The 20,528-nt window shown below is 34.9% G+C and overlaps 1 protein-coding gene across 6 annotated transcripts in view; it reads right to left on the bottom strand.

The window, feature by feature from the left end:
- The window catches only part of DENND1B (DENN domain containing 1B), a 162,019-nt gene that overhangs the window by 25,402 nt on the left and 116,089 nt on the right, over positions 1–20,528 (bottom strand). For 3 of the 6 annotated variants that reach the window (XM_054072747.1, XM_054072743.1, XM_054072745.1), the window contains 4 exons: positions 12,321–12,422; positions 5,827–5,917; positions 1,900–1,952; positions 1,003–1,071 (listed from right to left, as the gene is read on the bottom strand). In XM_054072747.1, coding sequence (XP_053928722.1) covers positions 1,003–1,071; positions 1,900–1,952; positions 5,827–5,917; positions 12,321–12,422 — 315 coding nt within the window. The remainder of the gene's footprint in view (positions 1–1,002; positions 1,072–1,899; positions 1,953–5,826; positions 5,918–12,320; positions 12,423–20,528) is intronic. The other 3 variants (XM_054072748.1, XM_054072749.1, XM_054072746.1) reach the window with 1 other exon arrangement.

Raw genomic sequence — 20,528 nt, 5'->3', positions numbered from 1 at the left:
AAAAATTCTCTCTGAAAACTTCACTTAAAATATGTAGCTTTGACTGATATACTGATTTATTCAGGACTACTTATTATGCATCCAGCTAGTGAAGCATTTGGAAAAGCAAAAAGGAAGCTGAAAGTCTTTTCCCATATATTAAAAACACAACCTTAAAATACTTCCCACTTCATTTTACACTATGGCTGTTTTTCCATACTGCATAATATCATGTAATTTCACATGCTCTATGGGCTTGGTTTATCTTTATTAGAAAACAAGATATTCTAAGCTCAAAAGTATATGCATTAAATGCAATTAAATGTGATGTATTCTAGTGTCACCTTTAAAAAAGCAGATGATAGAAAGGACTTGCAGCACACATTACTTGATGCTATACCAAATCTTTCAATAGTGCAGCACTTAGTGCCAACATTAATGGTCATCTGCATAAGCCAGGACTCCATTTGTCCAGTACCAACTGGATCTAAAGAGAGATCTCTACATCATGTTAACATGATGTAATCATGTAGAGATCATCATAACAATATACTGTGTAACTATTACACCAAATTTATATTACATATAAATGTAACATTTACAAAATGTTTTACACACACCTTAACTTTGCAAAGCCTGAGTTGTGTTACAGGACCTCAGTGTAAATGAGAATTTCTATTTTCAGAGTCCATACTTTAATCATGTTGTCACCAGCTTAGGAAGAGTTTACGGTTGTGTGTCAAATATCTAAATGATATTCAAATAAGTTTTACTATGTGTTATGATTGAAAAAAACCCAGCACGTTGAATCTATCATTACATACAAGCTATTTGGAAGAGACTGAACCAGCTCTAAAACCTAGTGCTATATAAGTAAACGAAGCTGAAAACTTTCTACAGGCTGAAGTGTCTTTCTGCAATACATTTATAAAATGCTTAGGTTTTTAAGTATTGAGAAGAATGAGAGGTTGTAGGAAGCTGAGGTATTTTTATGTACTATTTATTTTAAATAGGTGACCTTACAAATTTATATGCTGTTTTCACAGCCGGAGTGGCTTTGGTCATTGCTGTGTTGATCAGGGCACCGCCTTTCTGAAATACATGAAAAATATAGTTCAGTAACATTTTAACACAAGTGAAGCCTTAAGACAACAGCTAGGAAAAATAAACAGTGGGCTGTAAAGAAATAACAACCTTCCTTTTAAATCGGTAAGAATAACCACAGCTGTGTTTCCTCCCCAACCTGCTGTCTGCAGCTACACAAGGGTTACAGTATGTCATTATCATAGCTGACACATTTTATCAATGCATTCTAACAGAATTATGTATTTTCATTCTTCATTCATTGCTACCATTTCAAAATCAATTCAGAAGTTATGGCTATTTTCATGTGTTCTAATCATATTTATTATGCAACTTAAAAATAGTTTGACTTGACAAAAAAATTATTTCGTTTAATCACACAAGAATTCTCTTAATCTAAAATAATATATTTTACTAATCCCGCAGAATAGCAAGGTTACACTAAGGGTCTTCTGCTAGCCAAACTGCACAAATCCATATTAAGAGAAGTGCTATTTACTAGAAGTGATAAACTTCATATCAAATTGTACTGTCACACCTAATTAACAGTTATGGAATGCAACATGATACAGAAAGCAGTGAAATTCCTGACTATACAGACAGCTAACCCCTTTGTCTTTTGGCATTCCTTTTGTTTACAGGACCTTTCCTTAAAAAAAAATCTTCAAGAAAAAAACCCACAAAACTATTGCATATACCATAGGCACGATATTTATTATAGAGTGTAATTATATTTTCCTTGCAAATGAACAAACTTTTATCATTACATATATGTAAGGAAAGGACAAATACTTAAAAAACAGGATGGGAAGTATAATTATTTAATCAAGTTTATACCTTCACTGTGTGCATCCACTGCTGATAAGATCTTGAATTGCCTGAAATAAAAACTGTAAAATGTAACACAATCAAAGAGACAATCAACATTTTAAATGTTGCAGCCCTCCTCAGAATCTGCATAAAAAAATTCCCTTAGAGGATTTTTCATTAATTTCTTTCTTCCCAGATAGACAAGGAATGTAAAGACAAGAATATGTGCTCACTAAGAAAAACATCTAGTTGTATCTTATTTAACATTTTCTGTTTTCTTTGTAAAAGCATAGCTTTTTACCACACAGACTTTTAAATTCCAATTGAGATAGAAAGAGAAACGAAAGCTATGATAAGGTAACACACTGCTAAAAAGTCTAAAAAGAAAAACACTACCTCGAAGGAAAGAATAATACATAATGAACTGCATTCAAGCATAATGATCCCACTGGGCAAACTTTCAAGTACAAAAATGACATGGACTGCAGATGGTCCCATTCCAAAGAAAAAGAATGAGAGAAAAGTCTAAGAATTATAGCACAACTATATACTCCTGTGCAGAAATTATCCTTTAAAATTATTAACTGTGTCTACTTTCTTTCACAAAGGAAAATGTCAAGTGAGAACTACTGGCTTCTGTAGGACCAGTGAGGACTATCAATGCCACTAAGCTGGCCATGAAGGACAGGGTTAAATTCTTGATAAAGAAATTAATAAGAAATTAATATGAAATAATTACTAAGAAATTAACTTGATAAAGAAATTAATACTGTTTACCAAACAGTACTGTTTTCTGCTGAACCCCAAACATTGTGTCCCTGATCCCTGAGAAAGTTTAGCGTAGCTCAGCCACTTGAACACTCCAGCACTGTGAGCTGTTACTAACTCAAGAAAAGACATTCACGTTGACAAGAATGATGAATTTTCAAACTGTTTGTCCATTCTGAAAGGATCATACTGATATATCCTTGATGTTACAGACTTTTAACAGGATTTCTCAAAACTTCTTAAGCTTTGCAATAATGTATTAGCTATGGCCTGGGTGGAATTATTGCACTGGCTAGAGGAAAGCCAAAATATTCTGCCAGAACACAGCTCAGAATGAACTGGGTTACTGTAAAAGGCATCCCCAAGTTCCACAATGAGGTGAGAAAACTAAGCTGTTTATACTCATATCAGGTACTTTCACCCATCCCGCTTTATCGTTTACAAGCAATTTTAAGAAATCCAATCTCTCAGGAATGATGGCACTAGTGAAAGAAATGCTCACTCAGAAAGGAGAGAACTTGATGATCCTTATAATCCTATCTCCAGTAAAAATGTCAAAGTGTAACTAGAGTTCAAATCGCTTATTTTTACTTCTTCAATCTGGCTCCCTGAAATTACCAAAGAAGGTAGCATGTAAATAAGATACAACAAGGTGAAATTTAACCACTGCTGGTGCATTATATTTCAAAGAATGATAAGTACTTTCTCTAATGTGACATTTCATAAATTCAGGTTCTTATCAACAATATTCACATATTGTCTGGCTTGAGGCATCCTTAGCAGTGACTCTTTCCATATTCAAGCTTTCTCAGTCACAGCCTATGACTTAAGGAATTACTAGAGACAGTAAAGGAGATCCCAGAAAATCACCAAGAAGTTTAACTGTCTTCTAGTTGTGTAGAGAGACTTCAATGAAGGCAATAAAGAAAACAGATGTATATTCATGTACAGAGAAGGCCCGGTTAACACTGCACACCCTCAGCTAGAGCTGAGCCTTCTGAAACGCTAGCAAGAAAACGCTGAGACCTTGAAATAAATTATTATTAAGAGAGGTTCAAAGGTTTTCAGTTTTTCAGTTTTCCTTGTACTACCACCATTGGTCTGATATTAGACCCACTGAAAAAAAACAGCTGTTGTGGTAAAACTCATGCAATTACTTTAATGGATATATTCTACATGAAATCCAAGTGCTAAGCCAATCAATCATCACTATATTCCAGTACTGAACATTACATAAAACTCTTGAGAACACTTCCACATACATGTAATGCAAAATAGAAATTTAAGTATAAAGTGTAAATGATAATCAAGATGGCTGACAAATTTCTTTTCACATATAGTCAGAGGGAAATAAGTTTTGACCGCTCTACTGGAAAACAATCATTAAAAAATCATTAAATATAAGTTTTATTCCCCAGTTTCCAGTTTCATTTTCTGTGCTGGTTTAGTTGTGCTTACATATGTGGAAAAATGCAAATTAAAAAAAAAAAGATTACTCAAATAAACACTATCTATTTGACTCAGTAATTTTTAGATTATACTCTCGACAGCTAAGAATATGTTCACCTGTCCTTTTAGCAGCTTGTAGCTTGCACTAACTTTCTGTGTCTTTTCTGAAGGCTGGTTTTCACCTGCTTTTTTAAAACCTTGGGCTTCCTGGTAAAGTTGATGGGAATTAACTCTGCAAAGAGATCATAGTTCTATCCCATTAGTGTCACAAAATGTCACCTTCAATTGCACACATATTGTTAGCCCTGCACTTCATAACGATAATGAGACAGCAGTTATGTAAATACGGAAAATGTGCCCTAAGCAATTTGTCCACAGCCTGGCAATATACAGCTTGCCTGACTTGAAAAGTATGCTTGCAGCACAATCTAACCGAGAAACTGCCAGGGAAGCTGAGCATTTGCTCCTGAGCAGAGCCAGGTGAGACATGGTTCACAGGCTGCCAGAGCAGCCAAGAAACAAGCTTTATCTAACTTCTATTGCAGTTTTATTGCAGCCTCCTGACCCCCTAACTGCAGTCAGCAAACAAATGCGGAATACTGACACTGCCTATCTGAATAATGGATGCTCAATGCCTAGAATCTGTTTATAGAGCAGCATAAGTTACTCTAAACAGGCAAAAAAAAGAAGTAAATCTTTGTATAACCAACGGCACTTTAATCAAGACAAACCCCCAGAAAGTATGTGCTAGATCATAGCACAAGACACAGAGGGCAGGGGAAGGCAGTGAAAAACTTGTACAAAAGGATTTATGTACTCTGAGTGCAAAAAGCGTATTTTGCAGAAGGTGAAGATGGTTCTGCACTACTCAATGATTTCTCTGTGGGGGCCAAATAGTCTCCGCTAGATATGGATGTGTAAGGGTAGGGTTGCAAAGGAAAACCATCTACGACTGCCATGTGCAATTCAGTGATTTGGTCAAATCAAATAATCTCTATTTACTAACGTAGTTTCAACGCTACTTTCAGGATTGACCATAAAATAGTATTTGTGCTGTCATGCATATTTTGATCCAATATTTGGAGAGCACCTGTGATAGCTCAAATAACAATAAGCTGTACTAAATGCTTAACAAGAAACCATTCAATAATCCTGTAATTATCAGGAATGGATTCAGCACACATTTTTCTATATAGGTTAACTTTGTAGGCTAGCTAATGTGACAAGTATTACAACAATTGTCAGTGAACATATCTGAAGGAAAGACAGAGAATAATATTTTTGTTTGTAAAGAAGGTAAACTTCCATTGTCCCTTCTCAGATGATATATAAAAGCGTTAGAAGTGTTTATGGAAAACATAACTATCCAGAAAAAGTTCAGCAGCACATATTTCAAAATTATTTTTACAATACAGTTTATACAGAATGTATCTTCTTATGTAAACGTGCAGTTAAAAATGTAAATACTATAGCAATCTTTTATCATATTCTGAAATCTAAGTATTATTTTACATGATTAAACTAACATATCTTCATTTACTATATTGATATAACTAGATACATAACATCCCAGCAGTGATTTGTAAAGGCTAAAACCTTTCCAAGAATGAATGGAAACAATGAAGTAGTAAAAAGATTAATCACTTCTAAAATTTACAGAACATCATGAGGACATCATCATGTTGAACAGCTCTCAAAGAAGCAGTGCCAATGAGTACACTCAAATTAATGCTGTACCTCCACAAAAGCCTCCTGCTGTGATTTCCTCTTCAAAAGCATCAGAGAATCCTCTTCCTGCATTTAATTTTGATAAGCGACCCTCAATAAACTGGGGAAAAAAAAAACCAACAAAAAACAAAACAAAGAAGTCACACTTTGTTGACCCTTCTATTGCTCCACAGTGTTATAGTTTTAAGTCTGTACATTATAAAGCACTCTGTATGTTCAAGAAAACATATGGCTTAAGGATACTATATTGCAGAAATGTCGGTGTTTTATACAGATCAAGAGAATTATATTAGACAAAATTTGCAATTTTTAAATTCAGAAATGCTTTAAATGGCTTTCAAGCTTTTCTTACGGCATGAAAATATTTTATTTCCTTACAAATAGTAACTTTGGATTTGTAATCATGATCACATAATGGTGACTGAGGCACTTCTTTATGTTCTGTTGTGAAATCCTAAGTTTACTTCATTTCACCAACAAAACAACATAAACAAACCTCCCTGTAGTATTCCTTTCTGGGTATACATTAATGGGTCCACAGTAGAACTTGCTGTACACAAAAAGAACCTTTAGAACAACTGGAAATATTTTGCCACATGCAGTTCGAAGAAACAATAGGCTACAATGGCTACTTGAGGCCCATTAAAGGCATATGTGTTCTACATCAAAAATGACAGTACACAAGCGGAAATGTAGCAGAAGCATCCAGGAAAACAACAGAGGATGGCTGTGGCTTGGCTTCAGACATGGTGGTAGAAGCAGGTTGGATTCGACTCGCAGTGCCCAAGCTGGCTCAAAGGACGTTTCATTTAATTGCATGGGAAAGTGACACAAAGTGCCAAAACAAAGTGTGGCATAATGTCAAGGCAGACTGCCAAGACCCTCTCCATCTGACTGAGTACAGTTCAGGGTTGACACCGGTGTATTTTTAAACACATCTGTTTGCCTTTTTTTGTTTGCTTTGTTTGTGTTTTAACCCCCAATGCTTATTTAGGTGCATCTACAGATGTACATCGCAACAGTTGTCCTTAGGCAGAGGTTACAGCTGCACGAGCCCATGGACTTGCATCTTCGTGTGAGTGTACATACAAAGACACATTTCATGATCAAAGTATGTCAGAAAAAGTCAAAATAAGATAACTAATGATTAAACCTCTCAGAAGGAATGACTACATTCTTTTCAAGAATTATTGGGCTTCCAAGAAGAACGATGAGCACATTCTTAAAGGTTTAAAATTCTTTCAAGAATCAACTCCTCCTTTTTGTTTTGAAAAAGCTAACTCAAATCTAAGAGATAAAGTGAGAAAGCATTTTTTCCAATTATACACGGTTCATCTTCTAGCAAGAATTAGGAGTTATTTACTGGTGCTAAACAGTACATAGGAACTAATCAAAATTAGTTATTTGGCTATATCATATTTTACCATAGATTATCCAAACGGTGTCAGTGACAATCTGATGTTCATCAATAAGCAGACTAGTGACATGAAACAAATTACATTCTCAGAATACAAAAATTCTGGCAGAAAGAATAAAGTAAGCACAAAAATAACCATTTCTTTCTCTTTCTTGTCTAAATTCATTCTTATTTTTTCATTTTGCTCCAAGTTGGCTTTTTTCCAAATAGGCTGGTTCATGGTCAGACCACTTTTGGATCACTGGATTATTTCACAGTAAGAAAAAGAGATAAGAGTATCTTCAGCTACTGCTGTAGAAAAAAAAAAAAAAAACATCCATCCTCCAGAACCTCCCATCCCTAGCCTTTGAACGGTAAGACATTATCTCTTCAGGGAAAGTTATGAATTCATTCCATACTATAAACTAACATAAGATTTATGGACATGCTCATCATTTGATAAAATGTCTCAGAATACTGAGACACTGAATTTTACATTTTAGAGGATCACTCCAACTGAGCATTTAATGTAAATACTGACAAACAGAACTGTTAGCAAAAAGATATTGGAGACACTATTTAAAGGAAATGATAGGTGTTAATAGTGTAATACCAGTTGCTACCTTTGAATAATTTCTTGTTAATAGTTGCACTTAAATTACTACATGAAAAGTATTTACAGTTTTCTCCTCCATTTTTCAAACCCAAACTCTCTCAAAAAATCTGGGCCTGCTATTTCAAGAAATACATTCAACTTGAGATCCAGAGAGTGCTTGGTTAATTATCACTTTCCATTAAAATCTACTAATTCCAGTGCTAGTCTTAAATTTTAAGATGACTAAGAACAGAACAACCGCAACCCTTAAAGAATTTTGAATTCTAAAACCAAAACATAGACCATATGCATTCAGAAAATCTTGCTGCACAGGAGATAAAAACTGAGAGGTGAAGAAGGAGATGATGTTTACGACCTAAATCCAACCATTTATTTGGGCAGGAGTAAAAATTCCAAGTCAATAAACCCATTATGAAAAACAAAACATTGGTAGAAGCAAGGAAAACATCAGAAATGTGACTTTCACACAATAGCTTGCAAGAGAGCTCAACTCATAAAGCTTGTAAATGAAGTTTGAAATTACTAATAATTTTCAAAGATTATTTGGATTCTTCAAGTCCTAATTGTATATTCATTACTCATTTTCCTAGTAAGCGGTTTCCACCATTTTAGGAACAAATCCCAATAAATGTTGCAGATTACGTTACTTATATAATTGCATTATTTAACAAGATAGTCTAGCACTAGGCTTTATGCTAGTTTTAAGAGTGAATTTGTTTTTCTGCTGGATATTCATCAAAACTATTTGACATGTAAGATGCAACTATTAATTGCTTACGTTTGCAGCTTGAAATAAAGATTAGCTACCTTCCATGTTATCTTAATTAAAGAGGAGCCTTTCTAAGTCACAGAAAAGCTAATAGGTAGCACAGAGAACAGTACAAATATCAAAGATGTGGAGGAAAAAAAAGCTGAGGAAAGTAATGTAAGTATACAGCCTAATAGAATGAACATTTAAGAAAAACTGTCATACACAGAATATTTAACAGGAAATAAGAATATTTAATGTATAAATAATAGTTATTTTCTTTTTAAGAACAATATTTTTATATGACTAAATATCCTAGTAGTTTAAGAATAAAAATAACCATGATTTTTAAAACTAAATCCATTCAGGGCAGAAGACAGCTTTAGGAAAACAAAGTCAGCAAATTGCAGCAAAATGAACTTCACACTTCCCTGTAGTTGTGATCCATATCAGAGCATTTATCATTAATTATTTCTATGTATTCCCGGAAAATGCATAGTTTGGATAAACAGTTTGGTGTATTCTGTTTCAGGGCAATATAAGTTCTTTCAGCTTCCAAAAATGTGAACTAATCAACCTGGTGTAAAAGACATCTCCACAATTTATAAGTCCAGGGGAATGGTTTGAGGCTAAAAGATAATCTAGGCATGGTCCCTGCTAAAAATATCCTGTCTCAGTTTTCAGTAAAGACTATGATGCTGAACAAGGGAACAAAAATACAAGAGCTAATGAAAATGAGATATGGAAATGAACATTACAATGCCTGGGGAATAAAACTCAAGTCAAAAACCACCTAGATTAGGGGTGACCCTCTATATATAATTCTATGGAAAACAGCACATATATGTGGAAGTAAGAAAACATTATGATACTATCAAGGAACACAGCCGCAGTGAAAAATAACACTATATTACTTAATAAACAAGGTTGTGACAAGTGCTGCTCCGCCAATTTTCCCCCAGCAAGTTGATGAGGCTTGCAAATATATTTCAGGGGGGAGAAAGAGTAAATGAGTAAATAAAAAGATATGAGTTATCAAAACAGTGTTTCTCACAGACTGATGACTAATTCTCTAGATAAAGGAAACACAATTCATCTATACCACAGAAAAACCTCCTGCATGTGCCTCAAAATACTAGTTTAGATGAAATAAAAGTAGAACAGTACACCTGAACTTTAAGCTGGACAAGAACAGGCCCAAAAAGGAGATAACAGCTTGTAATGCAACTGAGGGAAGACCTTATGGCTCTCTACAACTACCTGAAAGGAGGTTGTGGAGAGGAGGGAGCTGGCCTCTTCTCCCAAGTGACAGGGGACAGGACAAGAGGGAATGGCCTGAAGCTCCAGCAGAGGAGGTTCAGGCTGGACATCAGGAGAAAAATTTTCACGGAAGGGGTCATTGGGCACTGGAACAGGCTGCCCAGGGAGGTGGTCGAGTCACCTTCCCTGGAGGTGTTTAAGGGATGGGTGAGGTGCTAAGGGGAATGGTTTAGGGACTGTTAGGAATGGTTGGACTCGATGTTCCAGTGGGTCCTTTCCAACCCAGTGATTCTATGATTCTATGATTCCATGATAATGAAAGGGAAAGTGTCAGGCTGGAAGTGTCATCGACCATGATATTTAAGGGTAAGTGTTGTGACTGATCCTATTTATAGGTTAGTTGATGATTTTGGTACAAAAGACTTGCGTGTGCTCATACATTTGGGGGTATCACTAATAGATAGTACATCCAAATGCAATATAAAGTAAAAACAGATGATGTCAAAGATAAAAATAATCTCAATGGAAATAACACAAAGAATTAATTCCGCAATTACTGTTGGAATGTATTCCAACAGTACTTTTCTGGTACTTTGGTGAAAAGACACTACAACTTCCAAAATTAAAAAAAAAAGTGGTTGAATTAGAGGAATTAGTATGTTTTAATGTAGGAGAGAAGGGGAGCAAATTAAAAACCTACAAAGAAAAAGAGACAGGGTAAGGATTTTATAAAATGGCACAAATAAAGCTTACTTGTAAGTTATGGCAAAAAGGGTTCATTTAAAGTACCTATTTTCTGCTTGATCTAGGTTTAAGGCTGCTTCTAAGAACTATTTTCTGCTTAAAAGATTTTCCAGAACAGAATAAAATACAGTTTAGGCTTTTTGAATGCAAATAACTTTGAAAACAGCTCATTTGTCAGTGGAAAAAATTGGACAAGATGCAGCTGCAGTGAGGATTAGCTGAAAAAGTAGGAGTAACTAACAACAGAAATTAGAAGAATGAAAAACCCCTACTACTACTATTAAACCACACACATCATCAAATTCATTATTATTTCCTAACCCTTTAAAATATATTTCCTTTAGTTGAAATCAAACAAGCAATAAACAAGCTGTAAACTGATTATGTTTAATTGAGCACATATTAAAATGCAGTGGGCAGGTAAAGAGCCATGGTGACATGCTCATTCATTTCAGTGGAGTTAAACCTTTTTCGTACGCTGAAGATCTTGCTTTAGTAGTAGTAGCTGCTTGTAGGCAGCTTTCTATTAAGAAAGCTTCATGCTGGCTTATCGCTCTGAGATACACAAAATATAAACACCACTTCACTCTGTTGCTTCTTTCCTTTTCTATCATACATGTTGGATACTTCAAAAGGTTTCACATTTCTTCTTTCTTATTTTATATTTTTATGTGCATGTTGTTATTGCATAAAATCAAACACAGTAAAACTAAGGGAGCCAGGATCAGTATGTCCTTAACTTTTATACAATTAGGACAAGCATATACTTACAGGACTTCTAAGAACTATCATCCTTGCATAAATCTTTACTTTAGACACTAGCCTCTGATTAACACCAAATGTTTTTTTTTAAATTAGAAGATTCTACATATAATGAATTTCCCTTATCTATCATGGTAGTATATCTTCAAAGAAGTCCACCAGATTATTTAAACATGAACTCCCATGCCTCAATCATTCCAGATATTTGCAGGCAAATATGTACTTTTATTAGTCTTCCAATTTCATTCAGATTTTTCTTGATTTTCCTAAAAATATAGTAATAAGTTTTTTAACATTCTTTTGATGCACCGGGGTCATGTGATGAAAAGGGAGAAAAAAAGAGTAACAGAATAAAATCAAAGAAGAAAATTCATTTCAAAGACTGAAATAAAACTATTACTGAGCTGTGCCAGATATTCAACAATTTGTTCTCTATTAGCTCAAAATCTGCATTAACAGATCAGTTAGAATACTCTTCAGGCCACCTCACAGCTTGGCTTTGTAACATTCCCTATATGCATACTTCAAAAAGACTAGGGACGAAAACCGCAATTACTGTACAAATCCTTTTTTTAAGTAAAACACTTCTGAAATCCAATTTCAAGAAGCACGGCGCTGTTTAGGTTCTTTGGTCATGAGCCAAGAGAGCCAAAAATTAAGTTCAACCATCAAACGGGAGGATCCATGATTGTTCTTGTTTAGAGGAATTGCTAACTGGCTCTGAAGAGACACTGCACTAGCTCTGCACTCTAGGGTGGTTATTTGTGGAGTTTTCCCCCAACCACCACTCTTTTTAACTATAAATGAATATTTAAAAATACAACAAAACCAGGATAACTGTCTATACACAAAGTGCTTCTACTTATATTTTAACCCACAGTTTCATAAGGTGATGAAGGAAAGCATATTTAAATATAAGAGAAATATATTTTAATTTAAGAGAATATCACTAAACATGGGTCATTTACCCCTCATACCTGTTTAAAAAGTTGAAGATTAACAGCAGTTTCCAGGAACTGCTTGGTAGTACTGGACCGATGTTTCACAAAACTATTCTCACAGAAGGTTATAGGCTCCCCCTGAAAAATTTAAACAAAGGAAGTTAGATGGTAATGAGAGTATACAAATATGCTGATTTGTTTAAAAGTCCCAATCACACATTTATTTATTAATAGTCAATACATAAAAATATTCTCTTTTAAGCAATCTTGATAAACACGCATCCAATTAAACAGATGCAGATAACAACAACAGAAGCCACAAATGTTCATACAATATTTAAATAGTTCTCAAAATACATGTTGCATTTGAACTTCTGGTTTATGAAATCAGTCTACAAAACACACATAGCAAGCAAAAAGTAAAGTGATTTGGTTCACGTTACCTTTATAGCACTCTTCATTAAAAATGTCAAGGAAGCAGCTCAAATTTAAGAAAGAGCAGGTCCACTGCTTCAAATAATTCAACATGCATTACTGCTCAGGGTTACTCTGATTCTCTGGCACACTAAACCAGCAATACTGGTGAACCAAAATTCTAATTCAATCCAAATTTTGCACCAAATTTTTTTAATATTTATTCTACCAAAACATGAGACTATTGATAAATACACTGCCTATTTAACGAGAAACTATTTATATACATATCTCTTTTATTTTTACATTAAAAAAAGCTAAAAACATTTGGAACATTGTAACAGAGAAAGTCAGATCTTCAGTGTGCACAGACCACTGGACATTTCTGATGAGCATTCACTCCAATTCTGTTATTTTTCTCAACATTTTATGATAAATACTTCACCCTGTTCAGCATAACTGGATAAATAGTAGGTAGACTACAAAGTTTGTGCAATGATCAAGGTACATAAACTGGTTTCATCACAAAGCCAAGAGGCCTCTCACCCAAGTTTACAAAACCACAATAGCTATCAGGTTAGAAATAATGACCAAAGCTCTCAAAGACAGAAAGTGTGGAATCCAACAAAATCCCACACCTAAATCTACCATAATATTTTACTAACTAAAAGCTACATATACAAGTGTCCAGTCCCACAACAGAATAAAAAACATCACAGCCATTCAAAAGAAAAGAAATTAAAGACAGCTACTATACTGATCTTCATAAAAGCTCCAACTGCTGACCACTTTAAAAAGTAATCTATTCATGCCCATGAACACCACAGATTTCTTCTCCTAACCCTGTTTAACCTTAGCCACACATGCTCCTTCACACATTCTCCTATCATCCTGGCTGACCGTGCTTCAGAATATCACAAAGCTTTTACTGCATGCGACCTGGGTGAGTTTGGCAGAGTAGCTCTAAATTATTTCCAACTGCTCTTTACATCTTGCACCTTGTTTTTAAATAGTTCAAGTATGATCCAAGGATGTGTTGTAATAAAAAACACTGTGACGTAATTTTAAAACCCTACTCTTATACCATCCAAGGCTTTCCCCTCTTTAAGCCTCCCTCTCAAGAGGTCCAACCTCTGATTTTAGAAATGAAATTTCACTGGAAGAGCTAGAAGTTCTAAATTTACCGAACATAATCCTTCTTTCAAAGGGTAGCTGGAATGCTGTGATATTGCAAACCCAGCTCAGTACAATACATAGCACACTGTTAATCAAGTCTCCAGCAGGATCACCAAGTTACTCCACTTACTACTTCTCCCGAGATAAATGTTGAACGCTGTACTCATGCAGGACATTCTGGATCTGCCAAATATCTTTACACATTTGTGGTACTTTAAATAGCACTGTCTTCTTGACCCACTTTGCATTAGCTGTTCTTGAGCAACTAAAGACTCTTGTCTTAAGAAGATGACCCCAAGCTACTTAGCAAATTCAAAGTGCATCAAAACAAATGGAATAGTCTCCAGTGAGACATGGTGGTACAAGACATAGTGTTCCTGAGGGCAGACTCCCTTCTCAGTTCTGTCGTTCTTCCAAAAATTTCAAGGCAGCAAATTATAAAAACTCCTTATTTATATAGTTGTTGTTGTCACACAAATAAATGATTTCTGGAAATACAGAGACTTTGCAGCAGTGCAGAACTGACTAGGTGATGGCTCACGACATACTATGAAATGTTAAACTTAGGACCAAAGAGAGAAAACAGTATTTCAAAAATATACTATTTAGAACAATAAGAACTAAAGTATGGCTCCACTGCCACCTTCTTAGTTGTCTTGGGAAAGCTGAAAGAGAAAAAGCAGGGGTTATCTCCCACCAGAAAACAGGCATGCTTGCTCTCCTTTTCACATCAGCCCGGAAAGAGAGAACAGTCAGATACTTGATGGCAGTTCTCTCACCCATGCCACATAGCAGAATTCCAGGAAATGGTAGTTCAACACACATTTTTAGTGCATGTCTGTAATATTTTCCTGAATACTTTCCCTTACTTGCTGGATGCTTCAGATACTTGGTAAACACTCATGCATTGGTGTATCTGTTCCCTTATCAGTACAGTTCAAACAGAATAACCAAAGCTATCCCTAAGCAGAATATTTAGATCTATAGAGAATTCACATCCAGAAGTCATCTATGTAATTTGAATTTACTAACAGCTATGTTGCATTAAAATATTGAGTATGTTTATAGCTTCTACCTGTTCAGCACATGAAAATGAGAAAATCTGTTGAAACCTGTAGAAATTCAAACTCAAATTTTGTCAGGGTATCTGCTGTAACTTAAGTGAAATTACATTCAATAATAAAATTAACTCCTAGCTCTTTATGTTGTTCAAGGCTCTGAACAACAGATTTGTTTTCCAAATAAAACTTTTACAAACTTCAAGATTATTACTGTAAACACAAAGTCTTTTGAAGTGCTATATAAAAAATAAATTACTGAATCAATATAAGCAAACTCAGCTCTAGAAGTTTTGGTATATAAAGCTTAAAACATTCTCATTTCTGCAAATACATCCAGTTACCTTTTGAAACTGAGTTTTAGAGGAATGCTCCACTGATATTTAGCTACTAGACCATCAAATGGCCCCTGTCATATTGATCTACAATGTACTTTCAAAACAAGTTCGATCAAAACCCAGTGGGGACTCTATACTGAAAAGTAGACAGCTAATACTCAGACCAAACAATCTATGCCCAAACAAGATATCTGTCCTTTTAACAACAGTTGCTATAGAATTTTCTTCCCTTTCGTATCTTGCCACACACAGCAGGAATTTCTTACTCAAAGATACATTTGCATTTTAAGCAAGCTATTTATGCAGACCTCAATGGAACATGAAAACAGTGAGCTAAAAGAGTGTGATCGTTTTAAAAGGAAAAATAATCTAGACTAGAAGATATGTTTGCGCTTTCTAAATCTTGTGATATTTCACTTAAACAAGAAGTAAAAACAGTTTAATTCTTCATTTCAGAAAACATACTACTCTAGCATGAGATGACTCATAACAACTATTTCTACTATTGCTTTAAATACCATTTCATGTAGAAGCTCTTGCTTATTACATGAAGACTACAAAGTAGGTAGGTACTATCATAGTTTCTCCAATTTTGCATAATTTATTACAAAAAAATACTAATAACTAAACCAAAAATATATTTTTATCTCAGTTTAACATCAAGGAAGTACAAAGCTGAAATTTCATCTGCTGCTGTGACACTCAGATAAAGGCCAGGGGTTAGCCTAGCACAACCCATGATTCTACTCAGGAAGGTGTCATTTAAAAATTAAACAAATTTCTGCAAAACTTACAATCTACCCCCAAAAAAGATTCAGATGTGCTAATATTTCTTATAGTCACAATTAAACACTACAACTCCTATTAATGCAGTATCTATATTCAATAAAGGACTACTGCAGTCCTTAGGACAAATTAAACAATACAGTTTTCAATAGTTTTCAACATGTAGAACAATATTCTGATGGAAGTCTGATGGAATAAATAGTCATAACAGAGATAAGACAGAGTGGTTCTGGATTTAAGCACAAACCATCCTCTGCTATTTTATTACTCTTTCACTGCTTCTGTACTCTGCTGTACTTTCTACGCCTAACTCTTGAGGAAAGGTAAACAAGTCAATGCCCATTTCAAGAGATACCTGTCCTCAAAAGGTTCCACTTTGAAACTCAATTATAAGCAATTACTATTTATGCATTCTCAAGTAATCCAGTTGCATTCTTTATCTTAAAATATATTTTCTCCCCAATATAATATTTAATTGTATTATTTTGATTTATTGCATATTGAATACAATATCTGTTGAGAGCCGATGTCACTAGTTAAAATTGTGTCACTACTTAAAATTGTGTCACTACTTAAAATTGTGTCACTATTGGCCCAAAGCACTCCAAATAGCACTCAATTAAAGTGAGATCTGACAGGTTGTGCTATCTTCAAGCTGAAAGTTATCTCGGCACCCCTGGCATACTGATGAGTCTGTGAGCTCCTACTACCAAGCATTCCAAAGCAAACCATTAGCCTTTGCTCTTCATTTCTTAATTTCTGATGAGTGATGTTACAACCATCAAAACTTAAAACCAAGCTACACTGGCTTTCTTTCAAGAGCTTTGAGGACTTTTTCCCCCAAAGAGTTTATTTTTTTCAACAACTTCATCTTTGGTTAGCTAAAGAAAAGCCAGTTTTTCAAAGGTAGAAAATAATTTACTGTTGCTTATACTCCCTATTATTTTAATGATATAGCATAAAGTAAGAGGAGTTCTTTATCTGAAATACATTTGAGATATATTTGTCTTGCCTTGACAAATTACCTTTTTAAAAAACTTAAAACATCACACCTGTATTTCCTCTGATGTTCGCTGCTTTGGAGCAAAGTACTTTGCTGCTTTGCTTGTTTTCCTGATGATGTTAAAATTGATCTCTACCATGGTGAATACTTATTTTTCTGTTCTTTCCTCATTTTCTTATGTGCTTCTCTCTCTCTAAACATAGATTGGGAATATTGCCTGTATAAGAGTTCCTTACATCATGTAGTGTTTTGTTAACTGACCATACTGTTTAAAACTAATAGAAAAATGTACTAGTCTTTGCTTCAATCTGCAAGGTTATCACAAGCACATCAGTAAGGCCCATTTTCCCTAGCCATCACAGAACTGTTAAAATGTTTCACTGGTATAGCTCATGTCTGATATATGGAAGGATGCTTAAAAATTACCCATGAAGAATATATAAAGTAAAATAGCTAGGAAAAAACCATAAGATTACACATATATCAAATGATACAAACTGCACAATTGTAATCTTTGTATCTAACTCCCATCTACGCATGCAATGCTTGAACATGGAACATGCAATATTATTCCATGATAAATTCCCAACTGCTGGACATCCTAAAGAAAACAGGAGAAACAAGAGGTTCAAGGCTATGTTGTGACCACCCAAATTAAACATAACTTGGATTTATATGTGCCTTTACATGATAGAAGAACCACTCATAGCACAACACCGAACACTGCAATGCCTCAGCAGGGTTAGACTCTTGTGATCAAACCCATTTGTGGTCACTGATCAGTGTTGCAGATGTTGCAGATCACACAATGAATGGCCCATGCTGCAGCTGCTACGTGTGTGAGCACAACCATGGACCGACCCTTGTCCTTCTATATTCCAGGGCTCCTTAGGGCAAAACAGTTTGAATGGCCTCATTGCCGTTCCGGGAGACCCCCAAATAGTCCATGCATGAGTACCTCACCCAACATCTCAAAAGGGATTGCAGTCTTCTAAATGAGTGAGACCACATACAAAATCATTATAATTCACCACTAAATTGATGATATTTTGTTCTGGATTATTTTTTTAACATTTAGGAATTAACAGTGAAGCCATTTTTCCAATCATCCCCACCTACCACGCGTGAACAGGATTCTTTCTGGATTAAACTAAAGCAGAAAATGAGCTCCAGCTAGTCATGGATATTCAGTATTCAACATCAGACTAAAACAAAAACCACAATAAAACTTTAAAAGCACCCTGAGTGGATGACAGGTCCTTAGGACCAACTGTACCGTTTTGCTGTACAGATCCACTCTTATTATGCAATATTTGCTAATGTAAAGTGAAGCATATTGCAAAAATACTTTTGGCAGTTATATCAATCTCACCAATTTCTTTACTCAGTATCATGATTAAATCAGAAAAAAATACTTCCACTTTTTTTCTGAAGCTTTTACTAAATTATTTTTTTATTACTATTTATTACACAAAAAACGATCACCTTTATCTATTACATGTCATATTTCCTGTCTGTATTAGAGTAGTCAAATTTTCCATATGGTCGTTTGGAGTCCCATGAACTCTTTTCAAGACCCCTGAAGCTTCCCATTTTCCCTTTCACCAATCACTTTTTTCCAATAATTGCTAGACGTTTGTTCAAGACATATTGCTATACCGAGGAGAATCTGTCCTATGTTGAAAACAAACAGTTGCACAGAATGAGTGTTCAGTGTGATTAACAGCGTTTGGAGAGAAGAGAAGTGTTGGATGAGTACAGACACTATTAAAGCTGTTCTTTACTCAAAGTGAATATTAATGACAGTTGTTTCATGTTTCAAGTTAAAATCATACAGAACACACTGCTGCAAGGAAAATAGTTCACTTAAATACAATTTTCAACTTACAAGCAATCAATAATTATGCAAATATACTATTTTATATTTCATCAGGATGTTTATGACCCTAGAAATAGTACCCCAAAACCTCTCAGTTATTGATTCTCAAAATATAAAAGCTTATTTATAGCAAAAGTATTTCAAATCTGTATAGACAATATTCTCATTCAAGTACACCTCCTACAAGTTTTCCACATGAATACATTAGTTCAGGAGCTCAAGCAGTAAAATCTCCTGACAAATGGTCCTAATAGAGTCAAATGGGATTTTTATAACTGATCAATTCACAATGTATTAAACTGTGTTCAAAAGGCAGACGTAAAATGAGCTGCACAATCACGGGATAATTCCTGTTATTTTCTACTAATCCAGAGCAAATTCAGCATCTAATAACTTTTTCTATCACAACAAAAATTCCATAAAATACTAAATGAGTTAAAAACATGTGAAATCAGCTCAAAATGACAGTTACATTTCTTTTTTTCATAAAAAACCAGAATGCTTTGTCTTTGGATGAGTTGATGCCAATCCAAGATACTCTGGTATTTGCCAGCAGATTTCTGCCTGCTAAGATATTCTGAAATAATGTATCTTTAAAAAAAAATTCAGGCCTCAACTGTTTCATAACTATCCTCTTTTATGTCCACTTTGTGGAGCCAAAGTAAACCAGCGTAAGAAAATAATGCAGAAAGACTGCAAAGACCACTTTGACAAATGTGTGCCAGTCGAAATGGTACATGGTGCACTACTTCCAATACAGTGCAAACACAGATACCTCTGATATGCCAACAGATAAACTGAAATAAAATGGAAAACAGTTAAAAGGAGAGCTCATTTCAACAGAGATATTAACCAGAATGCTAAAGAAAATGCACATTCAGTTCAACAGACTACCAAAACAAAGGATTGACTGCAGCCTATTTCTGGTCAGAACAGAAGCATATACTGAATTAAGACCCTTTTTGACTTAACAGCTCTTAATGCAAGCTGTCATGAGCTGACATGGACCAGTTCCCGTCACCTTTAGACTAAGGGACAAATCAGATAACCTCTCCTGAAGCAATGCCAGGTAATGCCACTATGGAATAAACAACAATCTGTTTTATTGAATTTTTTTTTTTTTAACAAAACCAGTACAGTTTTGAACTCCAGTGATTTTGGAAACAGGTAAAGTCATTTCAATATAGTACATAAACTGGCCTTCCATTATAATGACTGCAAATCACAAATAGTTGAACTAAACCCTTAAACATTACTTCATTTCTGCATGGGTTACTTTTCATTTCAATAACAATGGCTGCCAATCTCAGAGACATATGGTCATGGTACAATGCTGATGACAAAAAAAGACTGCCTGAAAGAGAACCACTTGTGTAAAGGGAAGACCATGCCATACAGTATTTTAACTTTTCCCCAAGTTAAAGGCCTCATCTGGAATTAACTATCCTATCCATTTCTGTTAAGGCATACCACCTAGTTCCTTAATCAACAACAGAACGCTCTGCCCTCTTCACCCCTAAACATCCACCCATGCACCCACACATCCACCAGTTTTACAAACTTGATGCCTCAAGCAAGGATCATTTTTTC

Source organism: Cuculus canorus, chromosome 8, assembly GCF_017976375.1.
Source record: "Cuculus canorus isolate bCucCan1 chromosome 8, bCucCan1.pri, whole genome shotgun sequence".
Lineage (NCBI taxonomy): Eukaryota > Metazoa > Chordata > Aves > Cuculiformes > Cuculidae > Cuculus > Cuculus canorus.
The sequence above is the reverse complement of the archived record's forward strand: the minus strand, read 5'-3'. Positions and strand labels throughout refer to the sequence as shown.